We start from the raw sequence: 25,002 nt of genomic DNA on the forward strand, positions 1-25,002 counted from the left end.
GGAAAATGAACATGGTGCTGGTGAGACATGGTACATTGTTAGTTTCTTAACATGTTGGCAGGGAACTTGCCGAGGCAGAGTGAATTCACTGGTATACTCTAAATCTAGCTGTCCTCGGCAAATGGATCTGCTTCAGATGCCTGATGGTCCATTTCTGTTGAGCCCTAGTGCTTAATTTCTTTCTGCTCACTTCTTTTGTTTACCTTATAGGATTATGTATTATGTAAAAGAAAAAAACAGTTTGTGCCTTTAAAGCTAATATAACATGAGCATTATGCATTTAAACAGAAAATTATGCAAATGCAAAATTATGATGCATTTTATAGTCACGCTGACTTTTTATATTTCTCATAACATATGTTAAAATATCCCATTTAACAGACACTATTATTACACAACATTTCTTGAGTAACAACAGTGTATTAATGTAAGTAATGACTAGAAATTATATCCATGATGCAGTGGGGGTGGGGGGTGGGTGGGTTGTGAATCTGTGTTCTCTGATACTCTTTCCATTGCCTTTTCTGACTTTTTGGTAAGGTTAAATTAAGATGCTTAATGTTACTTAGATACAGTTACTTCTGACATATTCATTTTGTATGTAATTCATTCTGCTTCTCCAAATTCATAAGACCAAATTCTATACATTAAACTTTGGTATCCTCGAAGCTCAGACCTGAACAAAGTTCTGTCTATAACCAAGGTCAATAATTGTGGTCAGTAGAATGCCTGGTGTCTCCACTCAGCAGCCCCACGGGAAGGAGCTGACAAGTCCTAACCACACAACCAGGGACCTCCTAAGAGGAAGCCAGGGGGGAGATTCGTAAATGCAGCCTTCGTACTTTTTTCCAAGAGCTATCTGTACCCCGTGTAAAGCCCAATTTGCCTCCTAAAACGAGAAGATTCTTTTGTGCATTTAAGGATTCCAAGGAGAAAGCAATTCCGTCAACTTCTTGCACAAAACATTCCAATGTGACTCCCCCACTAGGCAGCTTGGCCATCCTGCTGACCCTGGCTCACCTGCTGGGCAGGAGCATGTCGCTCCCTCATTATTTCGTGTGGATGAACACGGACTGGCAGATGGAGGCCTGTTGGACTTTCCTGTAGCATAAAGGTTAGAAAAGGCTCCAGGGGCTCCAGCATGTGTTTCCTTCACTGAAGGAACAGGGGGACTTGAATGTAAACTGCTCTTACCTAGAATTCTTGCCTTGGGTTATTATTTCTTTGTTAGAGGAGGACTTGGTGATCATCCATTCTTAGTGGCTGGGAGAACCAAACCAGTAAAAGACCAGCCGTTCCCATTGCTCTTGAACACTTACTAGGCTGTACTGACATGAAGGCTGAGCACAGTTCTTAAAGCATCTTTAATTTTGTGGTGTTATTACTGGCCTCTCGATCAATTCTGAACTCGGTGCTGGAAGCAGTGAGACATCCAAGATAGTAGTTTAATGGTCATTCGAGCAAACGAGCCATCCCAGGCTACAATGACGGAGTAGAATTTGCTTCTGGTTGCACCACGTGGCCTTAATGGATGGAACAATTTTGCCCCTTTGTCTTCCCCTATGAAGTACAGAGGATTGAGGAATGGCTGATCCCTAAGGATTTTCTAGCTAGAGCTCAGAATATATGTGATTCAGTAATGATTTGACCCAGAAATGAACATCCCACCCAAACCATTTGACCTGGGTATTAGGTACAAGGGGGGGGGGGTGGTGGTGGAATTTGCTTTGACATTCATGAAGCTTGAGCTTTAGGGTTCTTCCTTTGCAGGAGCCCCAGTCCAAGGCCCTGGACCTGATTTTGTCTTAATAATTTGGCATTCTTTGTATTGAAGAGCTTCTCCCAAATTATGTAAGCTCCAGGCCTCCCCAAATCTGAGTCTGTATCTGGGTTACTAGAACATACAAGATGAACTTTGAGGTGATCGAAGGCTTTTTTTCCGGTACGGTTTCCAACTGAGATGGCAAATAGTAGATCACTGTGAAGGGTCATTAAGATTCCTTTGAAAAACATACCACCTTTCTGTAAATTTGTTAGAATCCAGTTAATCGTGGGTAGACATTGAGTATATATGTTTTTACAAGTCGCTTGGAATTAGAGGAATCAGACAATTGGAAAGAGAGATGTGTCCCAGAGTTCAGCAGAGTGCTGTTGACGAAGATATTTGGGAAGGTGCTGTGTACAAAAACGTATCATTTTTCATGTATTCAACGAATAGTTTTTAATACCTGAAACATGCAGGATGCTGGGATGTTGGAACACCAAAGACAGGAAACATATGCAGGGGCAAGTCTCAAGCCTTGCGAATGTACACAATTACCCAGAGAAATGAGCTCTTGGGTCAGAGTATCCAGAAAGATATACGCGGGACAAAAAGTCAGGCAAGATGGAGTGGAACCGTTCTCGGCTTTTATACACTAGATGGCACTGTGGGTGCAGAGGAAAGCTCTAAATTGGTTCTTTTGTTACTTAAATCTGTTGCAAAAATTATGTAGTTGAGAAAACAACGCTGTTATAAAACCTATAATTTGTGGGGGGGGAGGTATAGAATGCATTCTTAATTACTTTGTGATGCAGTACGTGTCCTCTTTTGGTTACACTGTTCAGATTAGTATGGAGAGTTGTCTCTATGGATATGTATACCCTGTTAGGAAAAACGGATCATGCCCCAATTTTCTAATAATCACATAGAGCTTTCTCTACCAGCCCGTCCTTTCCCTGAAATGACGGTACCAGTCAGTGGCGCGTTTGATTTCACAGTTAGCGATGATAGGGTCTACTGCAGTTCTGCCGAATTCCAAGATTTGAACTTTCCTCTTTATTACCCAGATTTTAATTGCCACAAAAATAGCAATAGGAGAGGCTCGCCAGTCACTTCTGTACTGGCTGCCTGGCTGCTTCCTTTCACTGAGCCAGTGAGAAATCTTTGCTGGCATTTTCTTTGCCAATATGTCTTCTGTGAACGGTTTCTGTTAAGATAGAACAATACTCTTTTGGGGATTATGCTTGAGGGGATTTCGCACAAAGGCTAAAGAATAAGGAAGTCTAAGGAAATGTGAAAGCTGAAAATGTCTTCAAATCAGAGTTAGAAATAGCCTCAGACCCTTAGCCTTTTGATCCATCAGTTAAAAAAAAAAAAAATCCCTCAATTTTAAGAGTTGGGTTGCTTTGGATGACAAATCGATGCACACTTTCAATTATGCTCTAAATCTACACTCTTGTTTCCGTTAGGACTTTGACAGTGGAAAAGGAAACCTTTGCTTATATGGAACTACTTTGAGTCCCAAATGGCACCACCTAGGGGATACTCGAGCTTGGGTGAGAAGTAGAAATTAGATTCCATGAGTTGTTTTGTTGTTGTGTTTTGCTTTTGGAAAGATCCTGGCATTTTCTTTGCCCTTTGTGGTGGGACAAACACAAGTAAGTGACTTGGAGCTATCAGTTGAACGGGCTCTTCGCTCTAGAGAGAACACTTGCTTCTCAGACATTATACAACCTCACAAATGTGGGCCTGAAAGCTGCCAGGTGGTTACAGATATGTCTCCAGCTCTCTGTCCATCTCTCCTTCCTCACAGATGATAAGGACGGAAAGAAACTCAATGGTATTTCCACATAACACCCCCTTTGAGCGAGTAAGCAGGGATTATTTTTAAAGTTTTGTGTATTTGTTTTCGGTTTTATTTTTGTGTTTTTTTGTTTGTTTGTTTTGTTTTGTTTTGCTTCGTCACATTTTAGTACAATTACAATCTTTTCTTGGGCAGTCATAAGAGCAATCCAGAGCGGTGGCTGGTGAGAAGTTTTGGTTTTGTTTTGTCACTAGATGGGGAAGTGCCATGGCCTGGGGTTGAGTTGGAGGAAAGAGAGAGGCCTGAAAAAGTTGGACACAGGAGGAGGGGACAGCGGATGGGGAAGGTAAAGGCAAAACAGGAGTCAGTCCTGTTTGGAAAGGAATTTGAAGAGTGAGGGTTGACTGAAGAGAGGATGGGGCTAAGCTGCAGGTTAAAACAGGGGATGGGTGGCAAAAAGCTCCAAGTTTGAATTTTCGTTATCATTGGAAAAATCAGGGAAGAACCAAAAATAGTCAGACATGGGGGTGTGATGACAAAAGATAAATGTTTACTTATTCGACATAGGCAGTTTCTTTTTTTCTTTCTTTGTTTTGAACCAATGGCGATTATTGAGTGAGTTCTGTGGTTTTTGTAAACATGATTGAAACCTACCCTCACAGGATTTGCTGTGTTTTGTTTGAAAGAGTTTAAAATAGTCCACAAAGATCTCCATGTCCATCTTGAAAACATAACAAACCTTTCAAAACAGCCACAATCAGGGCAAAAAAAAATATTGATGTTTCATTGGCCTTTGTTTTGTTGTAGAGAACTTCACCTCGATTCCATGGAAGGCTCCACCTCCTCCAAAAATAGAAAGGAAATTTCCACCTTATACCGGCTTTGGTTCTGAAGAGGATTCTCTCCGCTCCTGCATAAGCCTCACACCCACACCTCATCAGAAGAACTTCAAGAAGTTCCTGGAAAAAGACAGGTGCTTGAGGGAACCATGATTTCAGTCTGATCTTTCCCAAATGTGTTTGGGGTTTATACTATAGGCCTCATGGCGAAACACATGGCACTCAGCTCATGTGGTTAAGAGTTCAGGAACATGCCATTATAGCTTTTTAATGAAACTGATTAACATCCAAGTATTAAGAGGTTCTTTGTTGAGTGGTTATTTTATTTTTGTCCCAGTTTTATTGAGGTATAATTGACATATAACATTATTTCTATATTTTTAAAAGATTTTATTTATTTATTTGTCAGAGAGAGAGAGACACACACAAGCAGGGGAAGGGGCAGGCAGAGGGAGAAGCAGGCTCCCTGCTGAGCAAGGAGCCCAATGCCGGACTTGATCCCAGGACCCTGGGATCATGACCTGAGCTGAAGGCAGATGCTTAACCAACTGAGTCACCCAGGCACCCCAATATTATATAATTTTAAGGTGTAACACAATGATTGGATATGTATATATTTTGAAAAAAGGATCACCATCAGAAGATTAGTTCACATAAGTTACCTCCCACAGTTAACAATTTTTTTTCTTTTGTGATGAGAACTTTTAAGATCTAGTCTCTCAGCAACTTTTCAATATACAAAAGGGTATTGTTAGATACAGTCACCATGTTGTGCATTACATCCCTAGGACTTACTGATCTTATAACTGGAAGTTTGTACCTTTTGATTCCCTCTACCCATTTTGCCCACCCCCAACCCCCCATCTCTGGCAACCACCAGTCTGATCAGTTTCTGTGAGTTTGGTTTTTTGAGATTCCACACATAAGTGAGATCATACAGTATTTGTCTTTCTCTGTCTGACTTATTTTACTTAGCATAATGCCCTCGAGGTCCATCCATGTTGTCACAAATGGCAGGATTTCCTCCTTTTTTATGGTTGGATAATATTCCATTGCGTATGTATATACCACATCTTCTGTATCCATTCATCTGTCGCTGGACATTTAGGTTGCTTCTGTGTCTTGGCTATTGTGCATAATGCTGCAGTAAACACAGAGGTGTGGGTATCTCTTTGAGACAGTGATTTCATTTCCTCTGGATATATACCCAGAAGTGGAACGGCTAGATCATATGGTGGTTTTAACTTTCTTGAAGAACCTCCATACCGTTTCCCAGAGTGACTGCCCCAGTTCGCATTCCCACCAACAGTGTGCAGAAGTTCTCTTTTCTCCACTTCCTTACCACCGAATGGTTATTTTCCTTTATTATTTATTATTTTTATTTTTTAAAAATATTGGAACACTCCACAAATTTGCTTGTCATCCTAATGACACAGGAGTTATGTTCGTCTTTTCTGTATTGTTCCAACTTTAGTATAAGTGCTGCCGAACTGATCGCTTGAGTGATTTTTTTTTTTTTTTTAAAGATTTTATTTCTTTATTTGAGAGAGAGACACAGCGAGAGAGGGAACACAAGCAAGGGGAGTGGGAGAGGGAGAAGCAGGCTTCCCGCTGAGCAGGGAGCCCGATGCAGGGCTCGATCCCAGGACCCTGGGATCATGACCTGAGCCAAAGGCAGATGCTTAACAACTGAGCCACCCAGGCGCCCCTTGAGTGATTATTTTTAATGTGTCATCTAGAAGCCCTTAAACCTGTATTATTCCCAATCATGTTGCCTTTCCATACATATATCTCCTCAAGATGGTCCCTAGGAAGTGGTATAGAGTAGGGGTCAGCAAAATTTCTCTTTAAGAGTCAGATAGTAGATGTTCTTGGCTTTGAAGGCCATACGGCCTCTGTTACAACCACCCAGCTCTGTCATCATAGTGTGAAAGCAGCTGTAGAGTCCGTAAACAAATGCGTGACTGTGTTCCAATAAAACTTTGTGTATGGACACTGACATTTGAATTTCATATAAGTTTTACATATTACCATTCTTAGCTCACAGCCCACGCAAAACCAGGTGGCTGGCCATATTTGATCCACACACTGTAGTTTGCCTACCCTTGGTCTAGAGGCTTTAGTGACTCTGAAGTATTTTTCAGGCTATTATTTGACAAATAATGTTGTTTTCCTTTGAGAAGTTTGGCTGAGTTTAGTAACCGTAGATTGCTCCCATGGCCGAATATAATTTCAAAAGATGGACTTTCAAAAGTATTCCTAATATATACAAGGAAAAATCTGTCGCTCCATCGTGTGTATAGAATGTGGGCACTGCCCATGGCTACTTTTTTACTTCTGCAGGGAAAGCAGGCCCTGGAAAAAGAAGTTGGGGAAAAAAGTGGTGGGAAAATGTTGCAGTTGTTTGCATAGGATGTGGGTTTACCATTGCAGTCCCATGTGAGGGGAGTACTGAGTCAGGAGAACCGGTGGAAAAAAATGATAAAGGAACATGCAGTAAGACCAGGAGAAGGAGATGAAAAAGACAGCATCCTGAATTTGATATAAAATTTAATGGGATTGGATACAATCACAGAACATTTTGACATAGAACAATCATTTTGCCGTATTTGTAAAGATGGTGAAAATATAGTAAGAATTGTATAGACTGTCTAAAAGGTTGTCTTTGCCCTGACATTATGGCCTTTGCAAACTTTTCAGAAATAATCCTTGGGGCACCTGGCTGGCTCAGTGGGTGGAGCACGTGACTCCTGATCTCGGGGTTGTACATTTGAGTCCCATGTTGGGTGTAGAGATGACATAAAAATAAAATCTTAAAAAAAAAAAAACTAATCCTTTATTTTGAAGGACTTTAGGGTTCTGTTTTTTAACTTTTAGAATTGATGTTACTCCCCACACTGGTAGAAACACTAACTCGTGCCTCATCCTAGACCTATTAAGGCAGAAACTCTGGGGAGGGGGCTGGAGGTGGTGGGACCCAGTACTGTGTTTTAACCAGCCTTCCAGGGTCTGATGCGCACCAGACTTTGAGAACCACTGCTTTCCATCACATAAGAGGGACCCCAACTCATACTCCATCCTCCTTATGGATAACAGGGTTTATAGTGAGGTTCCAGGGCAGGACTTCTGATGGATACTTTTCACCAGCTGCTGTTTTTTAGGGCAGCCACCCGAAGGAGGCGGGCAAGAAGAATGTCCCTATTGTAAAAGGAGAGGAAATTTTTCTTATAAGTAAACAAGATGAAATATGATCTAGGGTGTTGCTTCTGGAACCCGGGGAGGGGGAAACAGCTCCTTGTGGGTAGTTGCCTGAGTCTCTCTTTCTGTCTACACCACATCAACTTGCCCACAGAGCACGGACTGTAGACAGCATTCCACGTTCTCGTCCTGCTGTCGGGGCTGGACGATGGTGGTGCAGGCACAAATGTGTCTAATTTTGTTTCTTTCTGTCCACTGCCCGCTCTGTGCCAGGAATACACTTCCCTCAAGCTCCTCCCACACAGTGACCTTGTTTCCATAGTAACTGGCACATTCAGCTGGAGACTTACACATGAGTTTGAATAACTCAAGGTTTTAAAACTGTGAGAACCTAAGGAAGACGATCCCACAAAGCATGCAAAAAAACAGTTTCTTCATGCAAATAAACTGTGAATTGTGATGTGCAGTTGTGTGTGACATATGTTGATTATAGGTATGTTGCTGTTAGAAATTTCCTGGGTGCTAATCCTTGAATGAGGTTACTGGTGATCTACTTTGAATCGCTGGAGGAGGAAATAGTTCCAAATTAGAGCATATGAGGTTTTTGATGGAATGAAGGTCTTTATTTTCTGGGTAAAAATTCACTGTGGTGGCCTGCTGGGCAGATTGTCTAGTCTGATTTGGGAGAACCAGAATAATATCCTTCTTGCTGCGCTGGTAGAATTACTCTGTTCTCTGTGTGCTCACAATACTCTGCTGGTCGTACCTCTAGTAGTAGTAATAATAATAATAATAATACTTCTACTAATAAGCAATTTGTGATTATGGTGTGCGAACTACTTTATAATACTTGATCTCATGTACTCCTCAAAACCACCTCATAGAGTAAATAATATTATCGTACCCATTCTTCACACGAGGGAACTGAGGGTCAGAGATGTTGTGCAATTTGCCCAAGCTCACCGAGCTAATTTTTAGTTGAACTGGGATTTGAACCCAGAGAAGTCTGACTCCTGGAGTTTACCTTTCTTGCCCCAGAGCCTGTACTTTTCACAGTGTGTGGCAATTACTTGTTTATGTAATCGTGGTGTCCCCCTAGATCAAGAGCTCCTTGAGGGCAGGGACAGGCACTAAAGCTTCCCTCAGAGTTAGAACAGCGCTGGCTACATGCTTGGGGCTCATTAAATACTTTGTCCAAGAAGAGAAGGAATGGATAAATAAGTAAGCAAAGAGAATAAGCTTCACCCTTCCAGTTCTTACAGGTAGAAGAGACAGATGACTTCCCACCAGGAAGGCTATTATCCCAGACTTGTGCTATTCATAGCCATAGAGCATCCAAAAATTCACGGTTTAATCTTAATCTCTGACTTGCTTCAGATGTTGTCCACCTGCTGTCTCCATCAGTCATGCTGTTTTCTCTTAAAAAGTTATTTTCTCATCAATAAAAATAAGCCTTCATGTCTCTTCCAACCCCAAGAGTATATAGCTTTCGCTGTTTTTGAGGTTTTCGGTGGGTACATAGCCCTGAGCGAACCATTCATTTTCCTGGTCCACAGATATTCACAGGGTACCTGCCCGTTCGCCAAGCACTGATTTAGGGGCTTGGGATCCATCAGTGAACAAAGCAGACATGCAGCCCTACCCTCATAGGACTTAGTCTAGCTGGGGGAGGCAGACAGTGCACACCACAGAAAACCCCTAAGTGCATTCTGTAAGTATGGAGAAGGTATTAAATACCATGGACAAAGTAAAGCAAGTAAGAAGTTGCTATGAGAAGAATAAAGAGGAACTAACAGGGCAGTGCTGAGGAGCACCTCCGGTTTCATTTTTAAAATAGTGTGGTCTGGATGGGCCTTACTAAGGAGAGGAAATACGTTACGGGCAGAAGGAACAGTTGATGTAAGGGCCCTGAGCAAGAAGCAGGCTGACATGGATAGAAGATGTGAGTAAAGGGCAGAGTAGATAGATTAGAAGAGTTAACGGGGGATCGGATGCCGTAGAGCCTTGCAGACCATTATAAGGGTTCTTTTGACTTTGAGTGATAAGCGGAGCCGTTGGGAAATCAGAGCAGGCGGTAGAGACTTGATCTGATTTACATAATAAAGGAATCACTCCAGCTGCAGTGTTGAGAGTAGAGTGTGGAAGGGCAATGGCGGGAGTAAGGACTAGTTCAGAGCCCACCACAGTCATCCAAGAGAAAAGTTACGATGGCTTGGATCTGGGTAGGTGCCATGGAAGTGATGAGACATAGCAGATTCTGGAACTATTTTGAAGGTCAAGCTAATGGGGTTCCCTGACAGATTTGGACATGAAGTCCAAAAGCAGAGAGGCGTTAAGGATGACTCCCCAGGGTTTTGGCCTCAGCAACTGGAAGGATAGATGGGAAAGACTGTATAGGTAGAACAGTAAGTTCAGTTTGGGCACAGGTGAAGTGTGAGATGTCTCTTAGCTATCAGATGGAGATACTGAGTAGGCATTTGGAGATATATCTATATCAATCTGGGGTTCGGGAGAGAGGTCTGAGTTAAAGATAGAAGTTTGGAAGTCATCGACATGTATATGATATTTAAAGGCTTGATACTAGAAGAGATCACCAAGGGAGTGAACATACGCTGAGAAGTGGATGACCAAGTGATTCCTTGTAGGGTACTGTATTTATAAAACAGCAACAACAATAATCCGCGTCTAAGTAGACCTGTGCAGTTCAAACCTGTGTTGTTCAAGGGTCACCTGTATGTTATGCATGGTTACGACAGGTAGCTAGCTGTAGGTGGGTGTGTCTGAACCTATCCATGGCCCAGAAAGCCAGACAGAGCAATATAGGTGGTCTAATAGGAAGCAGGGAAAATGCTAGTTTTTTGAGTGTGAGGAGGAGTATTGTGATAAAAAGAGAGTTTGGAGACTTTTGATAATTAGCTTATTAGTCAAGGAAATAGCTGAAGATACTTGCAGTGTTTTCCAAAGTGGGCTCTGGGGGCTCTTCATCAGAACCTCCTGGGGAGCTTATTAAAAATGCAGGTTTCTGGGGATGCAAGCTAACTACTGAATCCATATCTCTGGGGGTAGGACTCTGGATTCTGTATATTTAACAAGTTCCCCAGGTGACTTTGAAACACAACAAACTTTGTGAACTGCTGCTCTAAAGATTTTGTTTGAGTAAATTATATTCCTGACTAACGAGCTCTCCAGAACATAAGACTTAGGTGGAAAAAAAAAAAAAATGGCATTTTGAAAGTGAAAAAACCCACACTTAACATACACACTTCTTAAACGTACGTTAAGTTCGAAGAAGCTATATTTACAGTAGTGTTCATTTGGCCTGATGTTAAGCCTCCTTCAGTTGTTTCAGTGATATTTTTGGTATCTGTGAAAATTAATGGCTCCTTCGTGAGATGGGGGTTACCAAATCTGTTTGTTGCTTATAAATCCAGTTATGTACCAGAGAAGATGACTGACAAGGTATAGCTGCCCCCATGCTATCTGATGTCTCTCTGAAGCCAGGGAAACTAGGAACAAAGAAGACAGAGCTGTGGAGCCCTGGCTGTTTTGCCCCGGGGTTCCCCGAGGCGAGCCTCCCAAACTGCTCCTTTCCACCTCACGTGAGGCCTTACGCCGGCGTAGCTGGGAATTTTGGCGCCATGCTTTTTCAGCCCTTCTTCCTTGGACAGTCTGAGAAAGAGGCAGAGAAAAGCAAATAGGAAATACGGGTTCTGTTTTGTTGTTGTTGTTTTGTTGTTGTGTTTTCGTCACTGACCACAGGGAAAGAATGAATTCGGCATAGGAGAATCTGAAAGCAAGGGCCTCCCTGTTTCGAGTTGTGACAGGGAACTGATGAAGTTCACGGTTTATTTTATTCTGTGCCTCCTTGAGGTAATGATTTTGGTTACCAAAGACCTCCCCATGGGTTTAACATTTTACAAAGGCCACCTTTCATTAGCTGATTTCCACAGACATGCTTCTGCTGATGGACCATAAATTAATTTCTTCCAACGACCAGGCAGTCAACTTTGGGAACTTTTGATTCTAGAATTCGATCCCTTCTTCAATCTACTGTACTATTCTATTCATGTGCAGGGTTCTGAGTGCAAATTTCCATTTATATGGATCTTTTAACAACTTTCTACCAACATTTATTGAGTACTTATAATGTAAAAAGTATTGTATTAGTCAATGGTTAATAAGGCACAGTCCCTGCCCTGGGAAAACAGACCTGTAATAGCCACTCACAATATGGGTGATAAGTGCTATATTTAATCTGGCATTATTTAATTTAGCATTTGAAAGGGAAGGGGTAATTTTTCTCTTGAAGGGAGTTGGAGGGATGTTGGGGAGCTGGGGGAGTGGCTCAGGGAGGAGAGGATGTGGGGCTGGAAGGAAGCAAGGAAATGGGCCTGAGAACGTGGGAGGTGGACATGGGGTCGTGGCTCCAGGCACTGGCAAGACACACCCTCTTGCTGCTTGGCCGGTGAAGGCCAGGTGTTGTCCTTCCTGCTAACATGATTGTTGGGGTCGCTGACCAGCCTTGTGAGTAGGAAACAGCTGTTCAATGCAGCTGGTTTGAGGAGTGTGTTTATGACATTTGTTTTGGGTACATTTTCCCAGTGGGTTACCCTGGACATCTAAAGAATAAGAGAGATTTTAATAAACTGAGAAAATTCCTCTGCATATAGATCTAAAGCCTTAATAAGAAGGTGGTTGAACTTTTTCAACCTCAGAGAGTTTATGCTACTCTCTTAAAACCATGGCACACCTGGTGGATGGGGGAGGTGGGTGAAATGGGTGAAAGGGGTCAAAAGGTACAAACTTGCAGTTATAAAATAAGTAAGTCCTGGGGATGTAATATACAGTATGGTGTTTATAGTCAAATATACCGTATTGCATATTTCAAAGTTGCAAAGAGAGTAGATCTTAAAAGTTCTCATCACAAGAAACAAAATGTGTAACTATATGGGGTGATGGATGTTGAGTAGTCTTATTTTGGTGATTGTAGCGAATCATGTTGTATACCCGAAACTAATATAATGTTGTAAGTCAATTATACCTCAAAAAAAAAAAAATAGCACACCTTTTGCAGGTTTTTTTTTTTTTTTTAACATATGTAATAAGGCTGTAACCCTCATTTCTCTTCCATTTAGCTATGGCAACATAAGCAATACACTCCGGTTTTTTGCAAAACTCTTCACACACAAATGTGCAGACGTGGACAGGATGTTTGTTATTTCATACTTTCTCAGTGATGACACAATTTCAGTGTTTGAACCTATAGAGAGGAATTCAGGTAAGAGGCATAGCTCTTACAGCAATTTTCTCAGACCAAGTAACCGTCTCTTCATTTTGAAAGTTAGGGAGCGTGGTCTGATTTTATAGTCTAGATGACTAGATAGTGGCTTTCTTTTCTTTTCCTTTTTTTTTTTTTTTAACCACCAAAGTTCATTTTACAAAGCTCTCTTAAATGGGAACCCAGACGTACAAAGTGATGAAAGAGGAACAGGAACAGTTTGGTTGGCTCAGGGCTGGGAGACTCTGGATGCCTCCTTTTGGAAACTATTCCCCTTTCTGCTGTGGCCTCTGAGGTTCCTCTGTGGAATCCAGGGGCTTTGGAATCATGGTCTGTCTACCGCCAGTTCCCTGCAAAGACAGCAAGACAAGAGGAAATCTCTATTTTTGATAGTACCACTTACAAAATATTTGCTTAACTATAAGACGATCCCAGATTTTAACAAATTTAATCTTCAAAGTCTGTCTGCCTCTGGCTTCTCTGTCTGTCGAGGCTCTTGCCAAGGTTCCAGCACCCAGGCCCACGGAATGCCTCTCTGCAGCGTGCTGATGCTGTGGACATTGCTGAGGCGAGCCGTTGATTTTGACTTACCGAATTATGGAACTCTAGGGCTTTGCTCTTTGTCCCAACGCATTTACAACTTTTATCTGTGCCGAAGACACATCTGGGAAGAAGAATCAGTGGTGTGCTGGTGAACTGGCTCTCTGAAAAAAATTTTAAAGCCCCAATCTGTAACACTTGCCAGTCATCACGGGGCAGATACCTCAACCATAGTCAATTTCAAGCAAACAACTGGCTTGCAGAAATCCCCAAAAATCTAATAGTCAGACCTTATGAGCTGCTGTGAGCCACTCTGCACACCAATGAATAATGAATAATTTGTATGAATAAGTCAGGCTGCATAGTGATTTGAATAATGGATCAAATCCTGAAATATGAACTCAAATAGGAGTAAGTAGAAAGTCATGTCTTAAAGGTCAAAAAATCAACTCTGGGGGCACCTACTTGGTAGAGCATGAGATTCTTAATCTCAGGGTCATGAGTTCAAGCCCCATGTTGGGTGTGGAGCCTACAAAAAAAAAAAAAAAGAAATCAACTCTGTACATCTAGAGTGGGGAAGATTATGGCCAAACAGACTGCAGCATTCATAAAACAGGGTGATAGACGTCAATTGCAAGCTTACTAGTAATAATAGCAGCCACGATTACCTACTGTTATCCCTAGAAAAACTTCATGAGGTTAAGTTTTGTCCAAACCCCAAGATGGGACTGAATATACAAGAGATTTATTAGGGAAAATGCCAGCAAGGGAAATTGTGGAGGGAGCCAGAAGAGGCCAGGAGAGCCATCGGACGCAGTGTAGGTCTCACTCCTCTGAAGGACAGCAGGAAGGAAGAAAGGAAAGAAAGTCTTAGATTGCAGGGAGATTCTAAGCAAGTTTCAGCAAGGCTGACCAGGAACCCGAGAGCCAAAGTCACTAGTCGGAGGAGCCTCCATCTTGCAGGAATGGGCCTACCTTGCTATCCCTGCATTATCCTGTCATTTGTCAGCAGCAGCCTGTGGGAAGCGTGACCTCGGTCCAAACCCAGAGATAGGTTTCAGAGCATAGCCACGGGGGCCTTTGTCAACTACGTTCTCCACAATGGGTGATCTGAAAGGCACATTTTCATGGCTCCCTACAAATTTTATTCCCGTTTTACTGGTGAGAATTCAGAGAGGTTCCAAGAGATTAAATAACTCCTCAAGATCATCCAGCAAGCGACAGAGCCAGGACAGATTCCAGCTCTGTTTGGCTACAAAACCTGTGTCTTTCCACCACCTCTGGGGTTTGAATGTGGCAGGAGTGTAATGAAGCTGACCCCCAAAGCTCATCTGGCTTCAGCTTGTGTTCAGATGACTGAAGGTTTCAGTTCAGTAGCAGTGAGAAGATCCTGGAGTTTCATCTTCAGTTCTGCTTGCTGCTTTCCAAGAGCCACAAAAAAACAAAAACAAGCCCAAATAATCCCCAGAAGAGAGCAGATGAAATGGTCAGAATTCTGAAAAGTAAGAAATATGTGGCATTGCTAAAAGAAGCAAAGCTATTTAGCCTGTAGGAAAAAAAAGTTACAGAACTCCCAGAGTTATCTTCAAACAGTTAAGTAAGCTCCTTTCCAGAAGCTGGGCATCCTACACTTAATCCGCGTGTCGGAATAAATATAAAACATCATCTGGGACAGATAGATGGAAATAAGCTCAAGTGGGGAAATTTCTACGTGGTACTATTCAAACGTGCACTGAAGTGGGGTATCTTCCGAATGTCCCGGTTCTCAGTATGCTGCTGGGCATGTAGCAGGCGCTTACTAAGTGTTTATTTGAGTGTTTGGACTAGGAAGGGAGTAGAGAGGGGAAGGAAAAGGCTGGGATGCCGTACCTCTTTTTTTTTTCTTTACACATTCACCTAGGGAGTCTACTGTTCACCCACTGCTTCATTCTCCCCTCGGGTCTGAGAAGAATAGGCGGTGTGAGTTCACAAGCTAAGCTGTATGGTCTGTGTTTGAGCATGAAGGAACTCTAAAGGCAAGTTGTATGGTTCTTTGAAGAATAAAGGCTACTCATTAACTTTTCTCTTTTTCTATAGGGATTACTGGCGGGAAGTTCTTGAAAAGAATTCGTGTTAAGAAGCCTGGACAAGAGGTCTTTAAAAGTGAACTATCAGAATATGTCAAGGCCGAGGAGCTATATATCGGAGCCAAAGTGAACGTGAATGGCTACCTGTTTCTTTTGCTCAGTGCTGACGAGTACACCTTAAACTACATGGAAATGAATTCAGATAAGGTGAGCCGACTGTGGAACTTTCGGCTTGCCCCTCAGCGCTCTGCAGTCTGTGTTTTTCTTTCTCTAGGCCTTTTCTTCTTCCTGCCGGTCTTACATTGTGCATTCACACATGTGGCCATGAATAATGGATCTGCGCGACTTGGCCACAGGTCCCGATCTCCTCTGTTTACATGCTGGGCCCTCCACTGCCCAGCGGCACGGATGCTGGGCACAGGCAGGAGGCAGGCCCAGGGTTGAATCAGGTTTCCTGGGTTTTCTGCTGACGCTGACAATGTTTTCATAAAGAGATTCAGTGACTATAGGAAAGGAAAAAAATCTGGTGCCACACACTGTGCCGTCCCCGTTAATTGGCACAGGCCTGCACAGAAGGCCAAGAACTGAACAAACAGAAACCCCAAGGGAACCCGATAGTTGCTGGGGTTGCAACTTTCCAGAACAGGAGCTACCTGAGGCCTACATAAGAATTCAAGGACAAATTGGCAACAGCAAGCTCCGGGAGTTTTTTCGCTGGAAACAAGATGGCAGCTGGGTACTGTTAGTAAAAGTACTAGCATGGCAGTGCTGGTCTGTCAAAATAATGCGTTGATGAAATCTTGATTTTAGGTGTGGACTGGTTTGCTGTACAAACGTGTATATTTGAGAGATATCGCCTAGTATTGAAAAATCCACCTAGAGACACTTTTTTTTTAAAGACTTTATTTATTTACTTGAGAGAGAGAGAGAGTGAGCGAGCACATGGGAGCACACAGAGGGAGAGGGAACACAGAGGCAGAGGGAGAAGCAGGCTTCCCAGCAAGCAGAGAGCATGATGTGGGGCTCGATCCCAGGACCCCGGGATCATGACCTGAGCTGAAGGCAGATGCTTAACCGACTGAGCCACCCAGGCGTCCCTAGAAATAATTTATTTTAAAAGTCTGCCTGTAAGGGGGCACCTTGGTGGCTCAGTCGGTTGGGCGTCAGCCTTTGGCCAGAGTCATGATCCCAGGGTCCTGAGATGGAGCCCCGGGTCGGGCTTGCTGCTCAGCAAGGAGTCTGCTTCTCCTCCTCTCTCTGCCCCTCCCCCTGTCCATGCTCTCTCTCTTTCTTTCTCTCTCTCTCAAATAAATTTTTAGAAGTCTTTAAAAAAAAAGTCTGCCTGGGGCGCCTGGGTGGCTCAGTTGGTTAAGCGGCTGCCTTCGGCTCAGGTCATGATCCTGGAGTCCTGGGATCGAGTCCCGCATCGGGCTCCCGGCTCGGCGGAGAGCCTGCTTCTCCCTCTGACCCTATCCCCTCTCATGCTGTTTCTCTCTCTCTCAAATAAAAAAAAGTCTACCTGTAAGTAATAATGTTCATGTGCCAATTATATCTGTATCTGTATCTTTTTCTATATCTCTATACACAGTACCAATTCTGTTTCATTTGTATATAAAATGCTCAGGGGTGAGTTGCTAAGATCAGTCTCTCTGTGTATATCCCATCATCCTTTGTTTGGGTCCTCTGAGCAGCAGGTGCCAAGGCTGAATTAGATAAGCAAGGGGCATACCAGGGGAAACGCATATGAAGGATAAACGAGGAAGGAGCAAGAGCAGGTGGGGAGTCTGAGCTGTAGGTCTGACCCCTGAGAAAGGAGATGGAAGGAAGGAGGGTGGGACACAAAAGGCCTCCGGACACAGTACAGCGCTGAGAAAGTGTCAGCCAGGCTGATGGGGAGCCTGAAGTCAAAGGCTGCCTGTAGAAGTGCCAGGTCAGGCAACAGTGGCCCAGCTCTGGTGTCCCTGAGGAAAACGGCCTGGGCAGAGTATGGCCAGAAGGTACGACCGGTGGGGGGCTGTCGGCTCTTCTCTATGGTTTCTCTGGATGGTAGGCCCCCACGGCACCCTCCAGGGCCACCACTCCGTTTCTCCATTTGCGGGGTTAGGGTTTCGGCTTATCATAAAACTGTGAACTGGTGGGCCTTCAAAAGCACTGAATTCAGGCGAGAGGCTCAATGATCGGGCAGTTAGGTTTCTGGAGACCAGCAGGCTCGTCTAGGAGACATGGCTACACACTTCCTGGCTTAGAGGCCTTCGACATGTATTTTCCCTGAGCTCCACTTCCCTCATCTTTACACAGTGACTCTTCCAGAGAGTTCCTACACAGAGGAGATGTTGTCATGCATGTGAGGTGCTTCGCTCTGTGTGGCCCATAGCAAGCTCAGTCAGGGTACAATTTACAATAGCTATTGTGAATTTGGACTCAGTTTTCAAACACAGGGCGAACCTATATGTTAACATACATATGTATATATGTATATGCATATATGTATTACATGTACACATATACATATTACATGTATGCATTATATATACACATATATGTATTTTATATGTATATTATATACATATATTAACATAGCTTGAGTGTGTATGTGTGTATGTATATATACATATATATTTGTAAGATATAAAGGGCTTTTCTCCTTTCAGAAAGGTAAAAAGAGGGTAGGACGTTATCTGGTATCAGCATCCCAAGTGAGAACTGCATGATTTTATTTTATTTTATTATTTTTTTAATTTTTTTTTTAAAGATTTTATTTATTTATTTGAGAGAGAGAAAATGAGAGAGAGCACATGAGAGTGGGGAGGGTCAGGGAGAAGCAGACTCCCCGCCGAGCAGGGAGCCCGATGCAGGACTCGATCCTGGGACTCCAGGATCATGACCTGAGCTGAAGGCAGTCGCCTAACCAGCGGAGCCACCCAGGCGCCCGAAAACTGCATTATTTTAAAACTACCCTTAACAAGGACTTTTGAAGCAGAGAAAGATTAATATACTCTGGTTTTTTTTTGGTTTGTTTGTTTTTTGTTTTTGTTTTTAGCAGGGGAGGCGCAGAGGGAGAGGGAGAGAGAAAATCTTAAGCAGGCTCCACGCCCTGCACTGGGCACGGAGCCTGACACGGGGCTTGATCTCACAACCCTGAGATCATGACCTGAGCCAAAATCAAGAGTTGGCCACTTAACTGACTGAGCCACCAGGCACCCCAAGATTAATATACTCTTTAATATCTTTGCAAAAGAGCTAATGGATCCAATCATGGAAATAGATGAGAGGCAATGAGGAAAGGTGGGGCGGATGGGGGCTGCAACAGGTCCCAAATGCCCTGGTGGAAAAAGAGATCTTTATACTAAATTTAACATCAATGTTTTTAATCTTCATATTTAGTCTTCTCATTTTTTTTTTTTTAGCTCTTAGCTGTAATTATTTACAAGCTTATGCCTTACTGGATTAAATAAGAAGTATTTTTACAGAGTCAAAAACCTAATCACAGGGTAGGAGATGGCAACTGGGGGCTGCCAGAGAGTGAATGTCAGGGAATCACAGTGCATGTGGATCTCTGACACCCAGCCATGCTCTGCTCAGTGCATCGTCTGATTGCCAGTAGTCCCAGGGGGCCCACTCTTAAGATCCGGAGAAAATGAGGGTCCACTTATCCAATTGTGAATCTCCATTCTCTCCATTAGGGTCTCCCAACATATTGGGCCAACGTCCAAGGGTTCAGGGGAGAAGGCTGAGGGATTGTTTTCTGATTCCTGTGGCTTGCTGTCGCTTAAGCTCATTTCTCTCAGATCTAGGCCTATGTTGATGTCACTCATTGTCCTAAAAATGCAACCAAAGAGACTTAAGTCTAGTCGTGTCTTCTCTGCGTTGGTCTCTATGGAAAGCCATGCCCAGCTACCTTCAGGTTCAGGGCGTGAAGTCTCTTTGCGGGCCGTCAGAAAGATTAGGCTCCCTACGTCCCAGGCATGTTTTAATATCCTTCCTTTCCTTTCCCTCCCCTCCCCCCCAACCCTCCAGTTTCCCATGAGCAGCATTGAACTTGTCCTACAAAAGCTGAAAGAAGAAGAATCAAAATCCAGAGAGATCAAGCAGGTATTTGCAGCTGCTGACTGTAGGCACACAAAGATGGTGGATTATAATACATTCAGGTAAGCCAGATGCTGCCAGCAATAATCTGTTTTCCCTTCAAGATTGTCCAAAGAGCAAAAAACAATTTCTTCCCTGGTGCTGCCTAACTAATTTACTACATGCTTTTTATTAGGACTTGACATTTCTTTGTGTTCGTACTACTTTGTGATCAAGTTTGGTCCATTTCTAGTAAAGTTTATGTATTTGCATATAAAAGGAGCTTATAGGCAAGAACAGAGAGACAAAAGCACAGAAAGTCAGTTCTGTTGTCTTGTGAATCATGGTATTGAAGGCTCCAGGGAAATGCCGGGAAGAATGCATCTGGGTGAGAATGGCAGAAAAAAAAAATGCAGCTAAGGGCACCCCCTCTGAAATCTGGGGAACAAAGGAGGGACAGCTCCCTAGGAATGTGATCCAGTTGGAAAAAGACAGTGGAAACTTTCCTGATTATCAGAGAAGAGGTGATAGGTATGCGTCTGTGTGTAGGTGTGCTTACACACATCCGTGTGTTTTGAAAAACAGACAGAAATCGAGGGGAAAATAGAGGACAGTAGTTAGAACTCTAATAAGAAATCATGAGCCATAAAGGTTTTCTCTAAGGTAGAGCTGAATTCTGGGACTGTCCAGTGGCTGACCTAGGCAAATTGCCAAACAGTGGAAACACAGGGAAATTCAAATTCAGGATCTAGTACAATTGTGAGACTTCTTAGCCTGAAAACAAAGTGAATGGAGCGTTCAGGAGAATGTAAATTAAATCATGGATGGGAAGACAAAGGGGACTTTCTCTTTAGGCTGAGAATTCTGGCTCCTGAAAACAGTAGTGGCCAAAAGCTATATAGGAGACTTGCTGCAGTCAAGATGTGAGCTGACCAGTGAGGAAGAGTCCAGGACAGGGTGGTGGGGGAGCGGGGGGGATCTTTCCAGCTTTGTGTCTGGAGTTGCCTATTACATCAATACCTGGTGACCTGAGGCCACCATCAGGCCCGAAGTGTCCCCAAAACTCATTTGTCATCTTAACAAAGCTCTTTTGTATCTCCAGAATGTTCTTTTGAGAGCAGTCAGGACATATTTTTATTGTTTAGGATTGCCAACCTTCTGGGGTCAATAAGAATTTATAGCTCTTTGTTATTGTTCATAGTCGTACACATGTTCGTGACCTTTTAGAAAATAAAGGGAGATGGAGGAAAGAGCAAAGACACTTGCTCAGGCCCGGGGACTAGCGGAAAGCTGCGGAGGAAGAAACAAATTTCCATCAGAAACGAGGGAGTGGTTTCGCTTTTGTTATTTTGTGTCCTTTTACAAAAGCATCCATTCTCCCAACACTCCAGCAAAATCTGCTGGAAACACTTCAGTGAGTTTATGGGACTTTCTGGGAGGCACTTAGGCCCCGGGCAGGAGATCCAAGGAGGAAAAGTTGCTCTGCAGATGGAGGCCTGACCCTGACCGTGGGTGGAAGAAAGGCCCGCCAGGCCGTGTGATGGAGGGGACAGCCTCAAGGCACCGCGTGCTTGGAAAGAACCAGCTCCTCCCCCCGCCCCCTCCCCTTCCCCCCTCCCCCATCTTGAGGCCCTTTCCTGGCCAGGAATTCCTTAAGATGGAAACCAGATCAGGTCATCATGCCCGGCCTACAGAACCCTTCCATGGCTTGCCATCATCCTTACAGTAAGATCCAGACGTTTTGGGGCAGCCGGCTAAGCCCGGAGTGATGTGACTCTGTGTTTCCAGTATTAATCACTTCTTGTTCCCCAGCCTCGTCCTCTGGCCTCGATGGCTGCTACTCAGTTTCTCGAATGAACAAACGTGTCAAGCTCTTGCCTGCTTCCAAGCCTTTGCACACTCCCTTCCCTCTGCTTAGAATGCCCACATTCCGGGGCAAATTCTAAGGCTCGTCTTCAATGGCACTTCCGCCGAGGGGGCTTGCTTTCTGCTTCTCCTGCCTAAAGTAGATCAATCCCTGTTATCCTTAGCTTTTTGCTGCTCTTTTTCATAGCACTTCATACAACTTGCCGGTACTTGTTTCAGATAGCGGTTACTTGGTGCGTGTGTGCCTGTGTGTCTTCTCCTATTAGAATAGGAACTTCCCGAGGGCCAGGGACCTCGATGGTCCTGTTCACGGCCCTATCCCTGGCACCTAGCACTGGGCTCAGTGAATATCTTAATTCCCCAGTGGAATGACCAACTGCTAGGATTATTCTCGGGGGTTCCAATTTGGAAGTGGTGGCATTGTCTCCAGATGAGAGGCCAATCCCAGCCTGTCAGTGTTTTCATGTGAGTTTGGTCATGGTCTGACCCTTGCCCACCCCCCACCCCCCCCTTATTTCCATCTCACTAGAAGAAGACTTCTGTAGAAGTCCCCATTGATGGAGCCCTTACTCTGGGCAAGACAAGGTGTTAAATACAGTTCATCTACTATCCACGGGTAGCACCTGTTGAGTTGTTAACTCACCAGGCCCCACAATTGGCTCCGGCCAAGTACCGTAGATGTTTGTCGAGTCATGTCACGAGCGGCCCTATTTCTCAGGACCGTTCAGTTGCCAGGTGTGCAGCAAACAAGCAAATAATTGATTACCTTGCCCTGGGGAAGGGCTGTCTGTCTCTGACTGGAGGGGAGTCAGGGAGAGAGAGCTAGGCCTGACCCTCACGAGCCAAGCAACTTGGGCAACTCACTCCGCCTACCTGCACCTCACTCTTGCCCATGTCGTGGTCTCTATGGCCCTTTCCGGGCATTGACATTGTGAAGCCCTTCAGATGTCGGTTTATAAAGACACTTGTAAAATGCTCCCTCTCGCAAATCTGTGCGTTGCAGGAGTAGGCAGGCAGAGACAGGACTGAGGCGTAGGCCTCCAGGCTTCATCTCCGTGGCCCTGAGTCTCTCCCCTACTTACAAAGCTGGCACTGTCCGTGCGCACCTGGGGACTCAGAGCTACTGGGGCAGTGGTCCAAGCCCCAGGCATTTCCTTTCCCTTCTTCTCAGACATTTGTGCCTCTCTCAGGGAAACCTTGAGAGTGGGAGGTAATCAACCACTTCCGCAGAAGATGCCACGCCTGATAACAGATGAATGGATTCATGCATGGGCCTTCTTGAGATAATCGCCTCATAAGTGGCCTGAAGGAATGCGGGGACAGGTGGAAACAGGAGGCACGTTGGGGAGGAAATGTTTCTTTTCTGCCTTGTGGGGGTCACTAGTTCTGTCTTTTCATAGTCTGTCAGGTCGGCCGATGGGAGTTGCTGACTGTGGTCCGGGAGAGCGCAGAGAGCCTTTCTCAGAGCCTCGGGTGGCTCCTGGGCAGATCTCAGCAGGGAGCTGGGCAGGGACTGGGCTTGGCAGGGCCAGCGTCTTGTGCAATTGCGAACATCGCCGGGTGAGGCTTCCCCTTGTGGGCCCTGGATTCTGAACGATAGGCTGCAGCAGCAGCAGCAAGGGCCCCGTGCCAGGGAAGATGTGGTCAGGCCCTCTCTCTGGCCACCTCCCCAAGCCTTGAGCTACCAATTGGAGATGACCCCTACCCCAGGGAGCCTGTGTATATTTTGGTTTTCTGCATGCTCACCTTTTCTCCCCACCTGGGCCAAGCTCCCAGAGGGCAAGGCCCACGCCCGGTTCACCCCTGTGTCTTTCCCAGCTACCTCCTGGACCCAGTGTCTCAGGCCTCAAAGCACATAGGAAGTTACTACATAGTTCCTCCTTAGATGCCCATCATCAACGGCAGGGCCAGGAGATTTCCTACGAACATCCATGTAATAAATGCCTTCTAAGATTTAGAGTCTCGAGAAAGTTTTTTCCCTTGTAAAATTAAAATTCTTCCTGAGAGGGGTAGTACAATATAAATAAGATCTGATTTTGGACTTGCTGACCTGAGTCCAAATCTCAGCTCTAACATTTGTCAAGTAAGTTGCTGAACAGTGTTTTCACCTATAAAATGGGGATAATAATACCCACTATATTAGAGCAGTTGTGATGAGTAAATATGATAATATATACAAAGTTCTTATTGTAGCATGCTGTGGTGTATGGTGGACACTAGAAAATGAAAAACCCTTTATCCCCATAGTTGCCACTTTGTGTCACCAAAACTAGTAATAGAAGTCTGTCTTATTTTCAGTATTTCAGTTAAGTTATAGATTTATCTACGATGAGGTCATTGAAAACATTCTTTAGGGGCACCTGGGTGGCACAGTCAGTTAAGCATCTGACTCTTGGTTTCAGCTCATGTTCTGATCTCAGGGTCGTGAGACTGAGCCCCACGTCAGGCTCAGCACAGAGTCTGCTTGAGATTCTCTCTTCATCTCCCTCTGGCCCTCCCGCTCATGCTCTCTATTTCTCTCTCTCAAATAAATCTTTAAAAAAATTCTTTCATAAACAAAGTTGGAAGAAACTCTTAAAAACCTTGGAGGCCATGAAGGTGGAAAATAAACATCATCATTGGTGGACTGAAGTTGGGAAACACTGTTATAATCCACCCTATTACTGTCCTTTACTTCAAGGAAGAAGAATATAAATTTAGTGCTTAGAACATTGTAATGATCTCATCCTGATTTATCTCAGACAATTATCTCTCCCTTTATGTGGTTTTGCTCTATCTTTATTCAAACAACTCTGTGTTGTTATGGGTGTTTTTACTGTAAGTCTAACATCTTTTAAGTCTATGAATCTGTATGAACAAAAGCAAAAACTAAGATATATTCCAGAAGCACTCAAATATCTATTCTCATCATGAGCCAAATAGACACTCTGACAGTGTTCATAGCATATCTTTGAGATGGGAGCCTCGGCATACATTTTTTAAAAACAGCGTTTTGAACCTTCGTAAAAGCATTAAATATAAATAACGTGATGTCATAGAAAAAACACTGGCCTGGGAATCAAAAAGACCAGGATCTTTGATTTGATTCTGTCACTGCCTGATGGCATTCTTTGTATTGGTGAAGCCTTAGTTTTAAAAAGGAGAATCGTCTCTGGCTAGCTAAACCAAAAAGGAATTTATTAAAAGGATCCTGGGTGGTTCACAATATCATTGGGAGGGCTCGAGAAATAAGCCTGAAACTAAATTCTAGGAACAGTGCCCAGAACTGGGCTGTAGAACTTGTCTGATGGGAAAATGGCCTCTGTCACCGCTGTACCACCCATGACTCAACGCACCATTTGCACTGCTTCCAAGAACTCCATCTTACCACAGCCATCACCACCACTGCGTCCTGTGCCGCCGCTGAAAACTGGATCCCTCTGACACCTAACATGGTCTACACCTCGCTGGTTTCCCCTGTTAATCCCTCCCAAGTCAAAGTCTTCTACAAGCTTCCCTGATTGGCGGAGCCTGAGTCACTGGCATGTTTCTTTCTTTTTTTTTTTATTTTAATTTTTTTATTGTTATGTTAATCCCCATACATT

The 25,002-nt window shown here is 44.0% G+C and overlaps 1 protein-coding gene and 1 non-coding gene across 2 annotated transcripts in view; one reads left to right on the forward strand and one right to left on the reverse strand.

The window, feature by feature from the left end:
- The window catches only part of EFHC2 (EF-hand domain containing 2), a 153,739-nt gene that overhangs the window by 57,345 nt on the left and 71,392 nt on the right, over positions 1 to 25,002 (forward strand). The window contains exons 7-10 of the mRNA XM_081808970.1: positions 4,374 to 4,539; positions 12,739 to 12,881; positions 15,498 to 15,694; positions 19,505 to 19,635. Coding sequence (XP_081665096.1) covers positions 4,374 to 4,539; positions 12,739 to 12,881; positions 15,498 to 15,694; positions 19,505 to 19,635 — 637 coding nt within the window. The remainder of the gene's footprint in view (positions 1 to 4,373; positions 4,540 to 12,738; positions 12,882 to 15,497; positions 15,695 to 19,504; positions 19,636 to 25,002) is intronic.
- On the reverse strand, positions 5,794 to 5,903 carry LOC115941968 (U6 spliceosomal RNA). The gene has a single exon (XR_004076620.2). It is a non-coding gene; the product is annotated as a U6 spliceosomal RNA (small nuclear RNA).

Source organism: Leptonychotes weddellii, chromosome X, assembly GCF_054177405.1.
Source record: "Leptonychotes weddellii isolate Sample4059 chromosome X, ASM5417740v2, whole genome shotgun sequence".
Taxonomy (NCBI): Eukaryota; Metazoa; Chordata; class Mammalia; order Carnivora; family Phocidae; genus Leptonychotes; species Leptonychotes weddellii.